The sequence below is a fragment of the Orbicella faveolata genome, unplaced genomic scaffold (genome assembly GCF_042242905.1).
Source record: "Orbicella faveolata isolate gen_17 unplaced genomic scaffold, um_ofav_v1 contig_13, whole genome shotgun sequence".
In the NCBI taxonomy this organism is placed as follows: domain Eukaryota; kingdom Metazoa; phylum Cnidaria; class Anthozoa; order Scleractinia; family Merulinidae; genus Orbicella; species Orbicella faveolata.
In genome coordinates, this window is record NW_028301540.1 from 27,447,625 (window position 1) to 27,461,697 (window position 14,073).

The 14,073-nt window shown below is 39.0% G+C and overlaps 2 protein-coding genes across 2 annotated transcripts; both read left to right on the top strand.

The window, feature by feature from the left end:
• The first annotated feature begins 3,552 nt into the window (after positions 1 to 3,552).
• Positions 3,553 to 7,624, top strand: LOC110041724 (uncharacterized). Its single transcript, XM_089285265.1, has 4 exons — positions 3,553 to 3,662; positions 5,248 to 5,577; positions 6,083 to 6,349; positions 7,061 to 7,624. Exons 1-4 carry the CDS (start codon positions 3,602 to 3,604, stop codon positions 7,405 to 7,407), a joined length of 1,005 nt encoding a protein of 334 aa, XP_089141391.1. The 5' UTR covers positions 3,553 to 3,601; the 3' UTR covers positions 7,408 to 7,624.
• A 3,974-nt stretch (positions 7,625 to 11,598) lies between these two features.
• On the top strand, positions 11,599 to 13,190 carry LOC110067395 (histamine H2 receptor-like). Its single transcript, XM_020774754.2, has one exon. The coding sequence runs from the start codon at positions 11,939 to 11,941 to the stop codon at positions 12,944 to 12,946; it is 1,008 nt and encodes a 335-aa protein (XP_020630413.2). The 5' UTR covers positions 11,599 to 11,938; the 3' UTR covers positions 12,947 to 13,190.
• Positions 13,191 to 14,073: the final 883 nt, after the last annotated feature.

The window sequence follows — 14,073 nt, forward strand, 5'->3', positions numbered from 1 at the left end:
TGCTGTGCGAAATGGTGATCACATAGGGTGGGTCACCGGGCATTTATACCATGCCGCTAGTTTATTATGCGTTCTCTGCTTGTCAATTATTCTATTAACAAGACGAAAATATTTACTCTGGGAGATTTTATATCAATGAAACGACGCACATTCCCTGCGGGCAATTGGGCAGCCCTCCAAACACTTGTCAAACGTGATTGACCCTTTGCACTGTCTCGAAGCCATGGTGATGGTTTGAGAGCTAAGCGTGCTCGAGAAAATAGAAATCAAAACAAGGTTGTATCTTAACACTATTAACTTTCACTTGGGCTGCACTCTCGTGCATTTTGCAAATCACAATTAAAGATTTAACACAAAGGAACTAAAACTAGCTATCCACAGAAGAAATTGAGCCCCGCCTTAATTAACAAGATTACTTCGTCATTACGGCCACCTTATTCAGGCCCGAACACAAGCTCAGCGAGTCATTCTTTCATTAAAGCACCCCTTTAATGCGACCAACCAGTTAATAAGGCCAGATTTCTGCGAAATGTTGGTAGACGGGTTTGTGGAGGTCCACTATAATATTACTCGTTTACCATGATGCATGGCTGAGTCATTCTCGTCGAGAACTGATAACATGCGAAGTTGAAGTTCAGATATCTTCACGACATCGAAACCGCGCTAAAATGAAAATAGTTTTGGCAGAAAGGATTGCACGACGTTTAAGCGATGGCTGGTTAAATTTTCATTATCAGCTGATAAATAACCCTTTTACATGTTTACTGATAGCTGAGGTATTGGATGTTAAAAATTTACTGATGGCTTAGAATGGGCTGATAATATTATCTTAAGGTACGGCGGCATACAATAAAAGGTTAAAAAATTTTACGTAACGAAGCAAAATTTGCGCCTCCGCTTTTGGTTTGTTCCCTTACACGCCTCAACTATCGTGTGAATGTGATTTTATATCGGAAATTGACTATACTGATACCTTAACTGCTGGCTGAGAAATTGTGGAAAATATGTATGGGTTATTGACCAAGCTTGTTCGGTCAAGATGGCTGGATATTGGCCAAGTTCTTTTTTTGCGTGTTTATGGACCTCGACTCCGTCTCGGTCCATAAACTCGCAAAAAAAGAACGAGGCCAATATCAAGCCACCTTGACCGAAAGAGCTTGGTCAATAAAGGATTTATTATATGGCTTTTGGGGAAATTTTTCTTGCGGGACACGGCGGGTAGTCCCGATCGGGCAAGATAGCTCCATCTTGCCCGCTCGGGTAGCCAATCACAGAGCAGGATTTGATTCATCTTGCCCGCTCACGGAGCTAGCCAAATAATAAAAATCTTTACTGAGATGTCAGCAAACCCATCCAGACCGTTGGGTAGTACTTTAAAGCCACTTTAAATTCATTGAATTGTGAGAGAGACATGTCCCTTTACCTGTCTACAAATTATACTAATAGAGACAGAAATGACTGTTTTTAAATTATGATTGCTAATGACTGTTTACACGTGTGTCTTTGCGGTCTATTGTGCTGTCACAAAAATACTAGAAGTAATATCTTTTTGAAGTATTTTAGTTAAAGAACGAAAATAAAACAAGCGCTGACTTGAACATCAACTTACTTCGAAGCTACATATTCGATTTGTCTTTTGCACACCGGCAGAGTAGACTCCCAAAAAGCTTTAGACCACTTATGCGAACAAACCATACCAGTAAAATGTGTACTTCTGAAATATCCTGAGTAATTTTCAGTTGCAGATAAACTTGGGAAGACCGTTGTTTTGTTTCAATTAACCTTAATTGAGTTGATCTCAAGAGCAAAGGCATCGCTTCGCGATAAATCTAAATCTCCTAAATTTTATCGGCATGTTATAGCGCATGTTTACAGACTACAGATATATATATTTCGGAGAACCGAAGTTACATTAGGTCCACAGTATATTGTTCCATATTACACCCCTTCTAAAACAGACTTAAAAACCGCCAAAGGGCCCGTTGCATTTGGAAACAAGATGGCGCCGCTTTTGTAAAGTACGATTCTTCTTTGCATATTTTTCACTGGACTTCAAAATATAGAAAGGAACTAGTATATGAGGTAGCAAATAAATTCTGTTGAAACGTCTTTATTTTCAGTTGCTTTCGGACCCTTTTTGGGCCATCATCATGCAAATTTGGTTACGTATTCCCGGACGCAGAACGGACGTGCTCATTTTGCGGGAAAAGCCTTGTTCTTCAGAGAATAGTAGTTAGAAACTTTCAGTGTGGCTGGTCTTGTGACACGTAACTGAAAAATGGCGCTGAAATATCGGTTTTGCAAAGAGACAGGCTTTCAAAACGCAATGTGTCAATGTGTATGTTTATCGAGCTTCGAAGTAAATCAAAATCTATTCTAATCTATTCAAAACTAATGCTATTCGTGACTCGCTGTCGGCACAGTTCATATCTCCAAATAATTGATTGTTTTCGAAACAAAGAAGTTTACAAAATAACACGTGTTCACCTTAGAGATTTGAAACTTGTACAAAAAGCGACACACATTGAATTATTAGCGTTCAAGATTTGATGTTATCTACATCTACATTTTTACTGACAAAGTGTTTACTTTGCAATGAAACATTACGCGGAGTCTTCATTACTAGTGCGTGGCTAGAACGAAAGTTAAATTTCTTGTATAAACAGCAAGTGTGGTGTGGATTTTTTCCCGGGGGGGGTACGGAGGGAGAAAAAGTTGGCAGAGGTGTGCGGCCCTCTTCCCAAAACCCTATTTAAGACCAAAAACTGTGATTTTCTAAACCCTCTTTTTGACCTGACCAAAATTCGATATCTTATTTAAGACCTGACCCTTAAATCAATACCGTGTTTTCAGCCCTACCTTTTAATAAGTTACCTAGTTCAGACCGATGTTAAAGGCATTGGAGGGGCTTTTGTTGATGGTCTTTTCGATAATGCTGGAAAAAGTAGCCCCTTCTAAAAAAGATACCCAATTCATGACTGGAGTGCAAAAACCATACCCTATTTGAGACCAAATGAGCAAAATCGACTCCCTATTTCTGACCCGAACGGTTAAAAGCCATACGCTTTGGGGTCGGACATACCTTTATAGCTGGTACCCGGCGGTTTGGTAGTGGATAAACGTAAACAAAGTGGAAGTCTGATGCTCTTTTGACGAAGCACTCTCGTTCCCTTGTGTAAAGGAGACAGAAAAGTGATAGAACGCCATCTCGCAAACGCAATTTGGAGAATCGTATCCTTTCAAAACAAATGAATGTTTCAGGGTGTCAGAATGTCTCAGACAAAGGAAAAAAAAATTAGTTTTAAATGACGTTTTCGAGTTGTTTCGAGTAGCACGTTCAAAGAACCGAGCACCTGGAAAATCACAAAATAAATACGAATAAAACGGGTAGAATTTCGAAATAACCTTACCTACATGGTGAGATAAGTGTTTGCTAAACCCTTGACTGATCCGTATTCCTGGGACCTGTTCTCTACACAAAATTTATTTCAAGTTTCGAACCATGCTTTTCCTTTCGGAATAGAACCGCGATAAAAGTACTTAACCGATAAATGGTTTCTTTACTTGTTTTGGGGAAATCCAGACTCAAAGAGCTGCCAGAATGAGCTTCAAAGGTGTCTCATTTGCCATCTACATTTTAGGCCACAGCTACCTTATTTCAGGTGAGTCCTGAGTCAAGTTACCAAAGGCGTGCCCCTCCCATTTTCTAACAACTTAAAAGTCTAAATCGATCATCAAATTTTTCCTTTTCCGGCGCGTCGGGACAGAATTTTAAAGTGGTCGAGTATTTTCAAGGTAAAATCCAAGAATGCCACGCCTTCCTTAAAATAAAGCCGAGATATAAGGTGCATTGGTTTTGTTTTGGTGTACTGCTAGCACTATTTGGCAAAAAATTTCTTTCTCCGTCTTAGAGCTATTTTATGACTCCTTACGTAGCCCTTTAGAAAAACCAAATCTCAAAAGTAAAGATTCATTTCAACTGAAAAATAAAACCAACACCGACTGTCTTTAAATATAAAACCTGTGGGAGAGAGGCAGACAGCGGAGGGAAGAAGAAGCACAAGTATGCCAGCCTACACATGCGCCTTCCTGACCAATTCCAAATAGATCTCAAAATCTGCTCTTCCACGTAAACGATTGGACATTGTTTTACCACCCTAAAAACTCTTTATCTCTAAGTACCATTTACTTAAAGGAGATCTTTCCCTAAGTCTTTGGGTGAGCGCAAACACTTCGTCTATTATTAGGTGTGCCGTCAATTCTGATCCGCCACCAATACAGTCGCTATGAAGTGCACGTTTCGATTGGTAGACCAAATCAAGGAAAATGATTGTCTACACTTTAAAGAAAGAAATCCGTAGCCAATCGCCGATGGTATCGAAGAACTTAAATAATGGGCGATTAAATGACTCCACGCGGGACTGACTTGTCAAAAAGGTCGCATTTTTTGGATTTTTTTTTCGCATTTTTGGGATTTTTTTGTTACTGGTGTAACAAACACCCAAGCGGTGATCACTTTCAGTGAAGCAACAGGGGAGATCTTATAATGAGCTCATATTTCTTCAGAGAAAACATAGGGTTTAATTGTTTTATTGCTGTTCAGCCACTGTGTCCAGCGGCAACAGCCTAGCTGGTTCTCTCTGTGGGGTTAATTTCGTGGCACTAAAGCCGAGAGGGACTAGAGAGGACATGTCAGTTTACCTAATAGCAAAAGTCAACAACCCAGGTCACCAACCTGCGGCTTCGATAGAGTTAAAAGATAATTGAACTGCAAATATATTATTGCCGACTTGATGAACTTTCATAACTATATACAGTAACAGTCCGCGTGTAAGAACCTAGATGTTTTTGAAGTCTGGCAAAATAGGTTCTTGTATTTTGGAATAGTTATTGGCAATTTAGGCTAAGTAGATTCTTTCCTAGGCTCTTAATTTCTATGAAGGAGATATAGTTGATGATTACCACAAAAACATAAAAACTTGGGTTTGGCCTTAAATACATAGTCTGCCAATATTTATTTACAACTGTATTATAAATTTGCAGTCTCAAAGTCACACTCCTTGGTTAAAATGTTTATCATAATTTAACTGTAACCCACATATAAGAACTTGCTTGATCTTGCTTGGCTGAACAGTTGCTTATATTCTTTTGGTATCAAAATAGTAAATTTCTGCCAGCAGTTTCTTAAGCCACCCGGTTTTTACTCATTTGTTTATACTGTATTCCTCTGGTCTCTCATTTGGGCAGGTGTCGATGGTATTATTCCTGTGCTCCGCTCAGTCCATCCCAACGTGATAACTAGCCGAGGTTCCAATGCGACTTTGACGTGTCGAGGTCGCAAGATAAACGGCATCGATACCATGGTGTCATGGAAATTTAATGGCAAGGAAGTACAGGAAAATACCAACAAGAAAGTTACTGAAGAATTTCTTCCAAGAAGACGAGGGACTTTTTCTCTACACATTACGAACGTTTCAGAAAAAGATGTTGGTAAATACACTTGTATTGCGTATGTCGCTAACTTTGGTAAGCCGGACGTCGCAGAAGCTATCATTGACTTGAAGTTATACGAGAGCGGTAAGGAAACTATTTCAGCGCCCTCGATAATGCATGAGTCGTATTCCAGTGGGGAGACCAATATGCTTGCCCTTACTTTGCGTTTTAGTTTATTCTTTTGAGTTACTGATATGATGCAAATTTTCAATGAGCCAAATGGTGGTAAAAGACCTGCAACAGTAGCTCATTAGATAGTGATTCGTGCCATCGCATGGCACGCAATACACGCACTCTTCCTCACAAGCGGGACCGGTAACAATAGCTCTTTTGACGCCTAGCAGCTTAACAACAAGACACTTAATTCCGATTTCTCCCGGGCATAAGTCAGTAAGCAGTGTTTTTACTCGTCCGGGATCGAGTACCAGTTTATTGGGACGTGTCCGCTCTGGGTTACCTCCATGTCTAGTGTCAATCACGACGCGTCAGTAACCCATATCTTGTGACCCGGAGAAGGTCTTTGGTTTTGCAGTTTTCGGTGATCATACAAAGCATCTGACTGATTCTCTTTTTCGTTTAACAAATTTAGTCGAGTGGCCGAGAGGAACATACGCTATACCCATGCCCCACAGTGGATGTCCAATGTCAACGGAATTCTCTTGGTCAGAGGGTCTTCTTCGACAAGACACAGAAGACTCGACGCCATTGAACAACTGGTCCAGCTCCTTTCACTTGAACGGAGAGAAGAGAGGCAGTAAGATTTCACAACATTTCTGTGTAAAGACAAACAAGACAGGGAAGACGCAATGGCCAGCGGGGAAATATTGTATTTACAAAAAAGGAAAGTGTCCTTATGGTAAGAATACGAAAAAGATTTCTACAATTTAATTTCAACATGAGTCTTTAAACAGTCTCTGTGGTCTTATGTGCCCAAGGACACGAAGAGCGGGATTGAGTGAGTGAGAGTGAGTCCTGGCAACGGTTGCTTCTACCTTTAATTTTTTCGTTGCACTATTCCGCAGCAAATTTAGGAGACAAAGGACTGTCTCCATTCTTAACAAACAGTCCAATCCACCTCACCCAATTCCAACCACACTAGAACTGTATTGCTATTGCCCATGTGATGCTGCAGGGTAGGTTGGCTTCTTTTCGAATTTTCCGTTTATACTCCCACATGGAGAGCTTTAGTGAGACTAATATCCTGCGCAAGACCCCAGTCTGTGTATGAACCCGGACCACACAGTCCACAATTCAGGCACCATCCAGTATCTAGCAAGTATTCAGCTGTCATGGTGATCACCTTTATTTGTTTGTCAATCTCTTTCATTTTAAGTGACAGGTTTCTGAACTAGCTAGGTGTAGTTAAGCCCATCGACAACTATAAACATGCAACATTTTTTCTTTTATTCCACGGTGTCAACAAACTCCCAATTAAGGAGCACCTATAATCGTGAAGTGTTAAATAAATTTCCGAAACTCCGCCCAGAAAAAAAGAACCTAGCAAATGGAAGATTACCTATTATTTGACAAACTTCTGAGAATCGATACATATTTTTTTTACTGACAGGATTTCGTGAAGGCTGGATCAAGTGGGACGATGAGGATACGAAAAACGATAACTTTGCCAGCGGTGTCCTACCAGACGGTACTTACAGCAAGGACACTGTTATACATTTCTGCTGTCGGTCAGATGGATCAGCGGAAACACCAATCGAACTTCCCATGCGCGAACCGTTCTTCCTTTTGAAACACTCAAGCAGTTGCCAGGCAGTACTGGGCATGCGTGTTACGGAGGAGTGGATATTCTGGGACTGTGAAGACCGCGAAAACAAAAATTCATTCGATGGAGAAATTCCACAGTCTTTCATAGCAAAGGACATTAGGCTTTACTTTTGCTACTACATCAAAAAGTAACCCTTCGAAATACATTTTGATTACCCCTTTTTTCACTTTTAAGACTACCAAGACCAGTACCACATTCTGATGAAATGCACCGGGTGTCGGTAGAGCAGGCCTAGAACAGCACTTGAGATAACAAAACGTAAAGACAAACTCATCCTTACAGGGATGAAAGGGCGAATACAACGTGAAGAAAAAAAATAATTAAAGCAGTCAATATTTGGGTTGTAAAGCTTATGTTCTCAAACGTAAGGAAACATTACGTTAATGGGGTCCGAATGAGAGTGCTGTCAGTCGTTAATACCGGAAAAAGCCTCGGCAATTTTGTCGGCTCACACGATTTTAGAGTTAGATTTGACTTTAAAGGTCTCGTTTCTCAGCTTTCTCCTATATTTCCTCTCTCTTTCGTGAATTTTCGGTGATGGTCAGCTTTCGTTTAAAATTTCAGCCAATTTTTCAGTTTACACATTTTAGATCTTAGCCATCAGGAACAAAACGCATCTTATCCGTCTCAGCTGACAGCTATAAAACGTTAGAAGGAGCTACCTTGAAGGGTTAGGATGGGGCAGCAGTAGTTTACATTAGTTTACATTGAAAACAATGGTTGCCAGTTGCCAGTTAAACTCATCCAGATCGTAGACCCTCACAGGTAAAGGTCTTTATATATAGTATATGAGCTAAATGTATACATTTATCAGTAACGTAAGTGATAGATGACGGAACTTGTTATCACCCCTGTAATGTAATATTTCACTGCTATTAACTAAGAAAGCTTTTTGTTACATAAATATCTTAAAGATGTACTATACTGAAATTTAGGTAGAAGTAGAAGAACCTGGTCCTGTTTTGAATTACATTAACTGCTCTTTTTGGTTGGGCTACTTGTTCATCGCAGGTATTCCTCCAACTGTTGTTTTTAGATACCCCCCTCCCCCCTGCCCCAAACAAACAATCCACTCTTCCAAAACCTAGCTTTATTTTTCAGCAAATAGTCAGGAAACCGATGTGTAGTCGGGAATCTCCAGTTATCTGATAGCCGTACATGACATATTTCCCGGGTATACGCATTTTGCTAGTGTGTTTGTAACTGAATTACGCTCAAGAACGTTTAGGACCTAATCTTCATTTTGCGAAGGAGTATTTTATTTTAGTCGCATATGTTCCCAAAACCAGGAAGCACTCATATTAGTTGCCAGAAATACTCATGAAACAAACTAATGACTTGAACCCGGCGAAAATTTCGCCGAGAAAGTGTTTCGGTCAGAAGCAGCACATCACACACGTCAATGTTTTTGGGCGCAAGGAAAGACTAAATATTGAAAATTTCAAAATGATACACAGCTTCTTATTGTGTAACGCGAATCTTGAGACATCCATTGCCCTGATCTCTCAACTTTTTTTTTTCCAGTGATGATCTCTTGTTCCCGTCTTCTGAAAAATCTACACCTACCTTATCAATAGCATTAATGTAAAACATTCTTATCGAGTCAACCCGTTGCGTTGTTTTTTTTGCTTTCCATTCATCAGACGTACCTATCATGCAAATCATGATACACCATGGGTTGGAAACATCTGCCCAACTCCCCGAGGAAAGCTCTTTAGAAAAACTCTTAACAAGTCGTAAGTGCAAGAAAAAAAGGTTTGCGTAAAGCAGGACAAGTTTCGTTCGTATGTACATAGGTAAAATGCTCTTACTTACCAAACGAAGGAAAATTTACACAAACGAAAATGGCTCTTTTTCTCACAACGAGAAAATATGAATTAAATGTCTCCTCAAGAGATACTTTCTATTTTCAGTCTTATTCATATGCTATTGTGAAGATACTGCCAAGCTCTACAGGGGTAAAAAATCCCAAACGAACAGTTAATTTAACTTACAGTTGACTCGAGACCGCCATGTCGTTTTAGTTCCTCTGTTTGTATCTTTTCGGGATAAAATCCGCTTACCAATTACAATAAATTTTTATAGAAAAAGGCTGCCGAGAAGGTTTCTAAGGTTTTTTCTTCAACATTATATAAAAGTTTAGGGATAAATTGCCACGGTTCTAACCGAAATTTTTATTTTCATTATCTTTTTCTCGTCCTTATGAGGTCTAAAGCAATAGCAAGGGACATAATCAAGGAAAAATAAAACATCGTGCCTCTTTTGTCTCTTGACATCATCGTCATTTCTGAAAACCTACTCAGGAGAAATTTTTAGTACAAAAGGTGTACATCTGGTGTTTGTTAGGTTAGTTGCTAGAAACGATGTCCAGTTTATTTAAAGTTAACTTAAGCGGCTTCGAACCAAATATGATATTTATAAACCTCAAGCTCACTTTATTGACCATGCTGGTACGTAAAACTGTCTTTTTTTTCAGTTCAATAGGTTACCAGGAGTCACTGCTTATCTGCTTGGTTGTTATCCAATAGAAAATGCCCATTTTATTGACAATGCTTCACTAAAAAGCCAGGCTTTTGTTTTGCTTTTTTCAATCCAGAATCTTTTGCAAGAAAAGAGTTAAGCGAAGGTCGGTTTTAATAATCAAACCGTTTTGTTTCTCTCACCGGAACAAAATTATTGCTTGACAAAGGTGTGAGCAGCTAGGTACAAGCTATAGGTTAGCAAAGATTCGACGAAAACGTTTTCCTTTTTTTCTCAGCTGGGTTTAAAGCTGAACAAACGACTCATTGACAAAGAAACGTAACGAAGAACTGATTGGAATCGAGAATGTAAAGATTTATATGATGCCGATCAACTTCCATCGAGAAGACAAGCTCAAAACAGAACAGGTAAGCTTAGGACGGATTTTTCAAACATTGGGCCAAGTGATAATTGCTGCTGAAATTGTATTGAACGGTGTTTGCATATTCTATATATCGCACTATTTGAAGCTGTCAAAAAGCTCATTTTTGTTCTATTTCAATTCTGTTTAGATTGAAACTAAATTAAAATCTCATTTCGTTCCTCGGTAGTAAGTGCAAATCTGCCTCCAACGAGGCGACAGTAAACTGTCTCGTAAACGAAATTTACAGTTAATCTTTCGTTGATGGTGATTTGCGGAAAAACACCATTTCAGGAAACTTTTCATTTCAATAATCCCGATGTTTATCATTCAGATCGGGTTGACTTTAAAAGAATTGAAAACAAGGATATCATTGTTATGTTCTAAAGAGAGTTCGAAACCATAATTGCGTTCTATTTTGGAAAAAGCTGAACAAGTAGGCGGCGGGTTAAGGTAACTATCATTTCCTTGAGGTTTGTAGAAAAAATCTGGTACAAAAAAATCTTTGAAGCGCCAGCGTCGACTTTTCCAAAACTCGCAGTTTTTGACCAGTGAGTGCGAAGGTGATATGTTATTTCATCAAGGTCACTCAAAATTTGTTTTCTTCGTTATTCAATTTCGGGTCTTTTCTTTTGCTCGACTCAGTAAAATCAAGCGCATTTTTTCTAAACAAACAAGAATCTTTGACTGGTTGTAAAACCTTACTTATTTTGATAAATTAAATCAAAACTCAAAATTAAAGAGACTTTGGAACATATTGCTCCCGAAAGCGAAATTATGGTCTTTTAAATGAGCAGCATCTGACCAAAACAGTTTACAACCGATGCAGTGTTTTTTAATTATTGTGCATCGAGGGCTAGATAACATATAATTCACAGCTTTCAAAATTTGCACATTTTGATTTATGGAGGTCTTCTTAGTATCTGTGATGACCATCGACAACAGAAAAAGTGTCCTTTCTGGCTCTCTGTCTTCTCTTTCCTACCAGCAGTGAGCGAAGACTGTTTCGTCTTTTTTTTTCCAAAACCATACACCAAGCTGTGATTACCTTCATTTTATTTTATAATGCCTACAGGTCCAGTACCAAATATAAACCACTTGTTTTTCCCTGATTTATACTGTGGAAATTTAGAATAGGAACTTTACTATTTTTACATATGTTCGATATACTCAGTATCCCAGCAGAAAATCACTATAAAAAGGCATAGGTTATTATAAAGATTTCTTATAAAGAGTTGTCATTGAAAACTGCGAAGAATTGTGTATACAACTATGTTTACATTTTCTTTATTTATTTGTACAGTTGGTAAAAGTCCAATTTGAATTCTGTTTATTTATTCGCCTTTTTTGTATCTGCATGGAAATAAATTTCAAATATCATTAACGAAACGTACGGGTCTGCGGAGCGCGTTTAGCTTCATTTGCGGTGTTTGCATGATGTACGGCGAATGTGTCATGTACCTATTTTGGGAAAACCACATGGCCGCATCAGTTTTAGTAGTTGATAAAGCATCACACGAAATAGGAAATAATCTTTCCATCAAAAGAGCGCCCTTGGACAGCCGTTTATAATGAAATAATTTCACTTTAGTTGACAGATATATATTACAAGTTATTCGTCATCGTGGATCGTCTTTTTCACAATCAGAAGGCTTAGTGCAAAAAATACTAGTTTGGCCCGCATTGGCAATGTTATGAGACACACCGTCGAGTGTAGCAGAAAGCCCTTTTGAAAAGTGTGATAACCTTCTACCGACACAGAGCAGTATCCAACAGTAACAATGAACATCACAAGTGTATGTTTCAACATCTCCAGCAAAACTGTGAACAGAACAGGAAATGAAAGCAACAATACGCAAGAGATCCCATCAGGACAAGGGAACCATCTTCCTCTCGTTCTTCTGGGTGTTCTCTCCTGCCTCATCGTCTCCGCCAACTCACTAGTGATAGCATTGGTATATAAAAATACGCAGCTGCGAACAATAACTAATTTATGTTTGGCATGCCTAGCGCTGTCCGATCTTTTACCAGGCCTTGTTGCCATTCCTTTGATATTTGCCTGTAATCTTTCGCCCATACCAGATGGAATTGCTTCCTGCATCGCTATGGATCTTGCATCACGGTTTATCGCCATTTTGACCATATTGCATCTTCTAATTGTAACATTTGAACGCTATATCATGATCATTTACCCTATGCATTACTACCGGATTGTAACCAAAAATAGAATGGCTGCCTTGATGGTCTTTATTTGGACCTTCTCTCTGGCTGTATCGCTCATACAGCTGATTTGGATCAGTTTTGGGTCCACCCCTGAAACTGCAAACGAACAACACAGTGACGTGATCTACATTTACAGCTGCTTTGTAGGACTCGTGGTGCTTCCTTTAATACTCCTTACAGTCGCCTACGGTCGAATATTCTTAATTTTGCGAGTTCAGCTGAGGCGAATACGTCGGCAAGCGACTCATGTAAGACTCTCAAGGGGAGCCAGGCAAAAACGGGGCCAAAAGCGCGCGGTGATCATTCTCGGGTCCATGATCCTGGCCTTTATTTTGGGTTGGTGCTCGTACTTTCTGAGCTCGATTATCTTGGACGAGAATTTACTAATGCATCTCCCGCAAGCCGTAAATGTCACTCTCCTTTTCCTGAGGTATAGCACATCTCTTTTCAATCCTCTCTTGTACACTTTGTTCAAGGAGGATTTTAGAAACGTTTTACGATCGTACGTTTTTAAAAATCCGCAGAATAGCTTAGACGAAGTTCCTTTAAGCAGCAACGCTTGTTGAGCTGCATGCAGGATTTAAGTAACGTGAAAATCTTCAACATTCATATCCAGCTCGCTAAAGCGCTCCAAACTAAGTGAAATAGGAATACAAGAAATCAATTTAAGCGTATATCAGAAAGGAGATATTTTGAGGAATACATGTAAGTTATGTAATTGGGTGTTTGTTCGTAACTAAATTGATCTGTAATGTGGTCATGGACAATTAAACTCAAGAGAGCGTTGTCTCTTGTTGAACTTTAACTTTACTTCAATTGCACAAGAACTGAGCCTATTCTACTGTCGTTACCTTTTTGTTTAGTAAGCTTTCAACCATTCCCCTGTGAGAAAACTATTTAACAATTAGATTATGAGCTCGAGATTTCTATGAGGTTATAGTTGATGAAGCCGAAGGCCGTATCAACTATCGCCTCATAGAAATAGAGAGAGAATAATCTAATTTTTTTTAGTAGAATTCTACATGTAACTGAAATTTCCTTCAAATTATGATTCCAATTATTTCCATCTGGCCTTGGTATAAAACTTCACGCTTTAGAGAATTCGCGTGAACTGAATTGTCAGTTTGACAGTTGCAGTTATGTAAGCGCAGTTATAAGTTTCTTTCAAAATTTGCGGGGTTTTTTAATTCAAGAAACCGTAAATATCCTCCAATTAGTCCTCTCAGGAATTTGATTATTCCATTGTTTGTAAATGTTCATTCAAAACTTCGGGGAACGAGGAAACGTTGCAATTTTGTCGGCTACACTAAGCCACCACAAAGCTGTGCAGTGACATGGTGGTATGTGCAGTGGCATAGTAGTATAGTGTACAATGGTTCAGTCAATCAGATTACAGCAATTGCATTAGCATACTAGTGGAATTCTACTTAAGGTAATTATAACTGTTTAGAGCGGTCTTCGATTGAGTGTCGTAAAACTAAAGCAAACAAATTACTAACCAATTAGACTTCTCAGCCAATCTCAAACTGTAGCAAAACCAAAACCAAAGTACTTGCTCATATCCTTTTGACACAAAATTGAAAACCACTCAAGTAATGTGTACATGTGACTCGCAGTTTTTTCAGGTTCCAGTACATTTATCGAACTGCGGATAAAAAATATATTGAAGACACATAAACAGAATAATCACTTT

Bases quoted from the DNA above. Each gene is read 5' to 3' on its own strand.
- LOC110041724 (XM_089285265.1), top strand. From the start codon at position 3,602: ATGAGCTTCAAAGGTGTCTCATTTGCCATCTACATTTTAGGCCACAGC. The intron at 5,578-6,082 runs GTAAGGAAACTA...TAACAAATTTAG, and splicing joins CTTGAAGTTATACGAGAGCG to TCGAGTGGCCGAGAGGAACA. The intron at 6,350-7,060 runs GTAAGAATACGA...TTTTACTGACAG, and splicing joins AAAAGGAAAGTGTCCTTATG to GATTTCGTGAAGGCTGGATC.
- LOC110067395 (XM_020774754.2), top strand. From the start codon at position 11,939: ATGAACATCACAAGTGTATGTTTCAACATCTCCAGCAAAACTGTGAAC.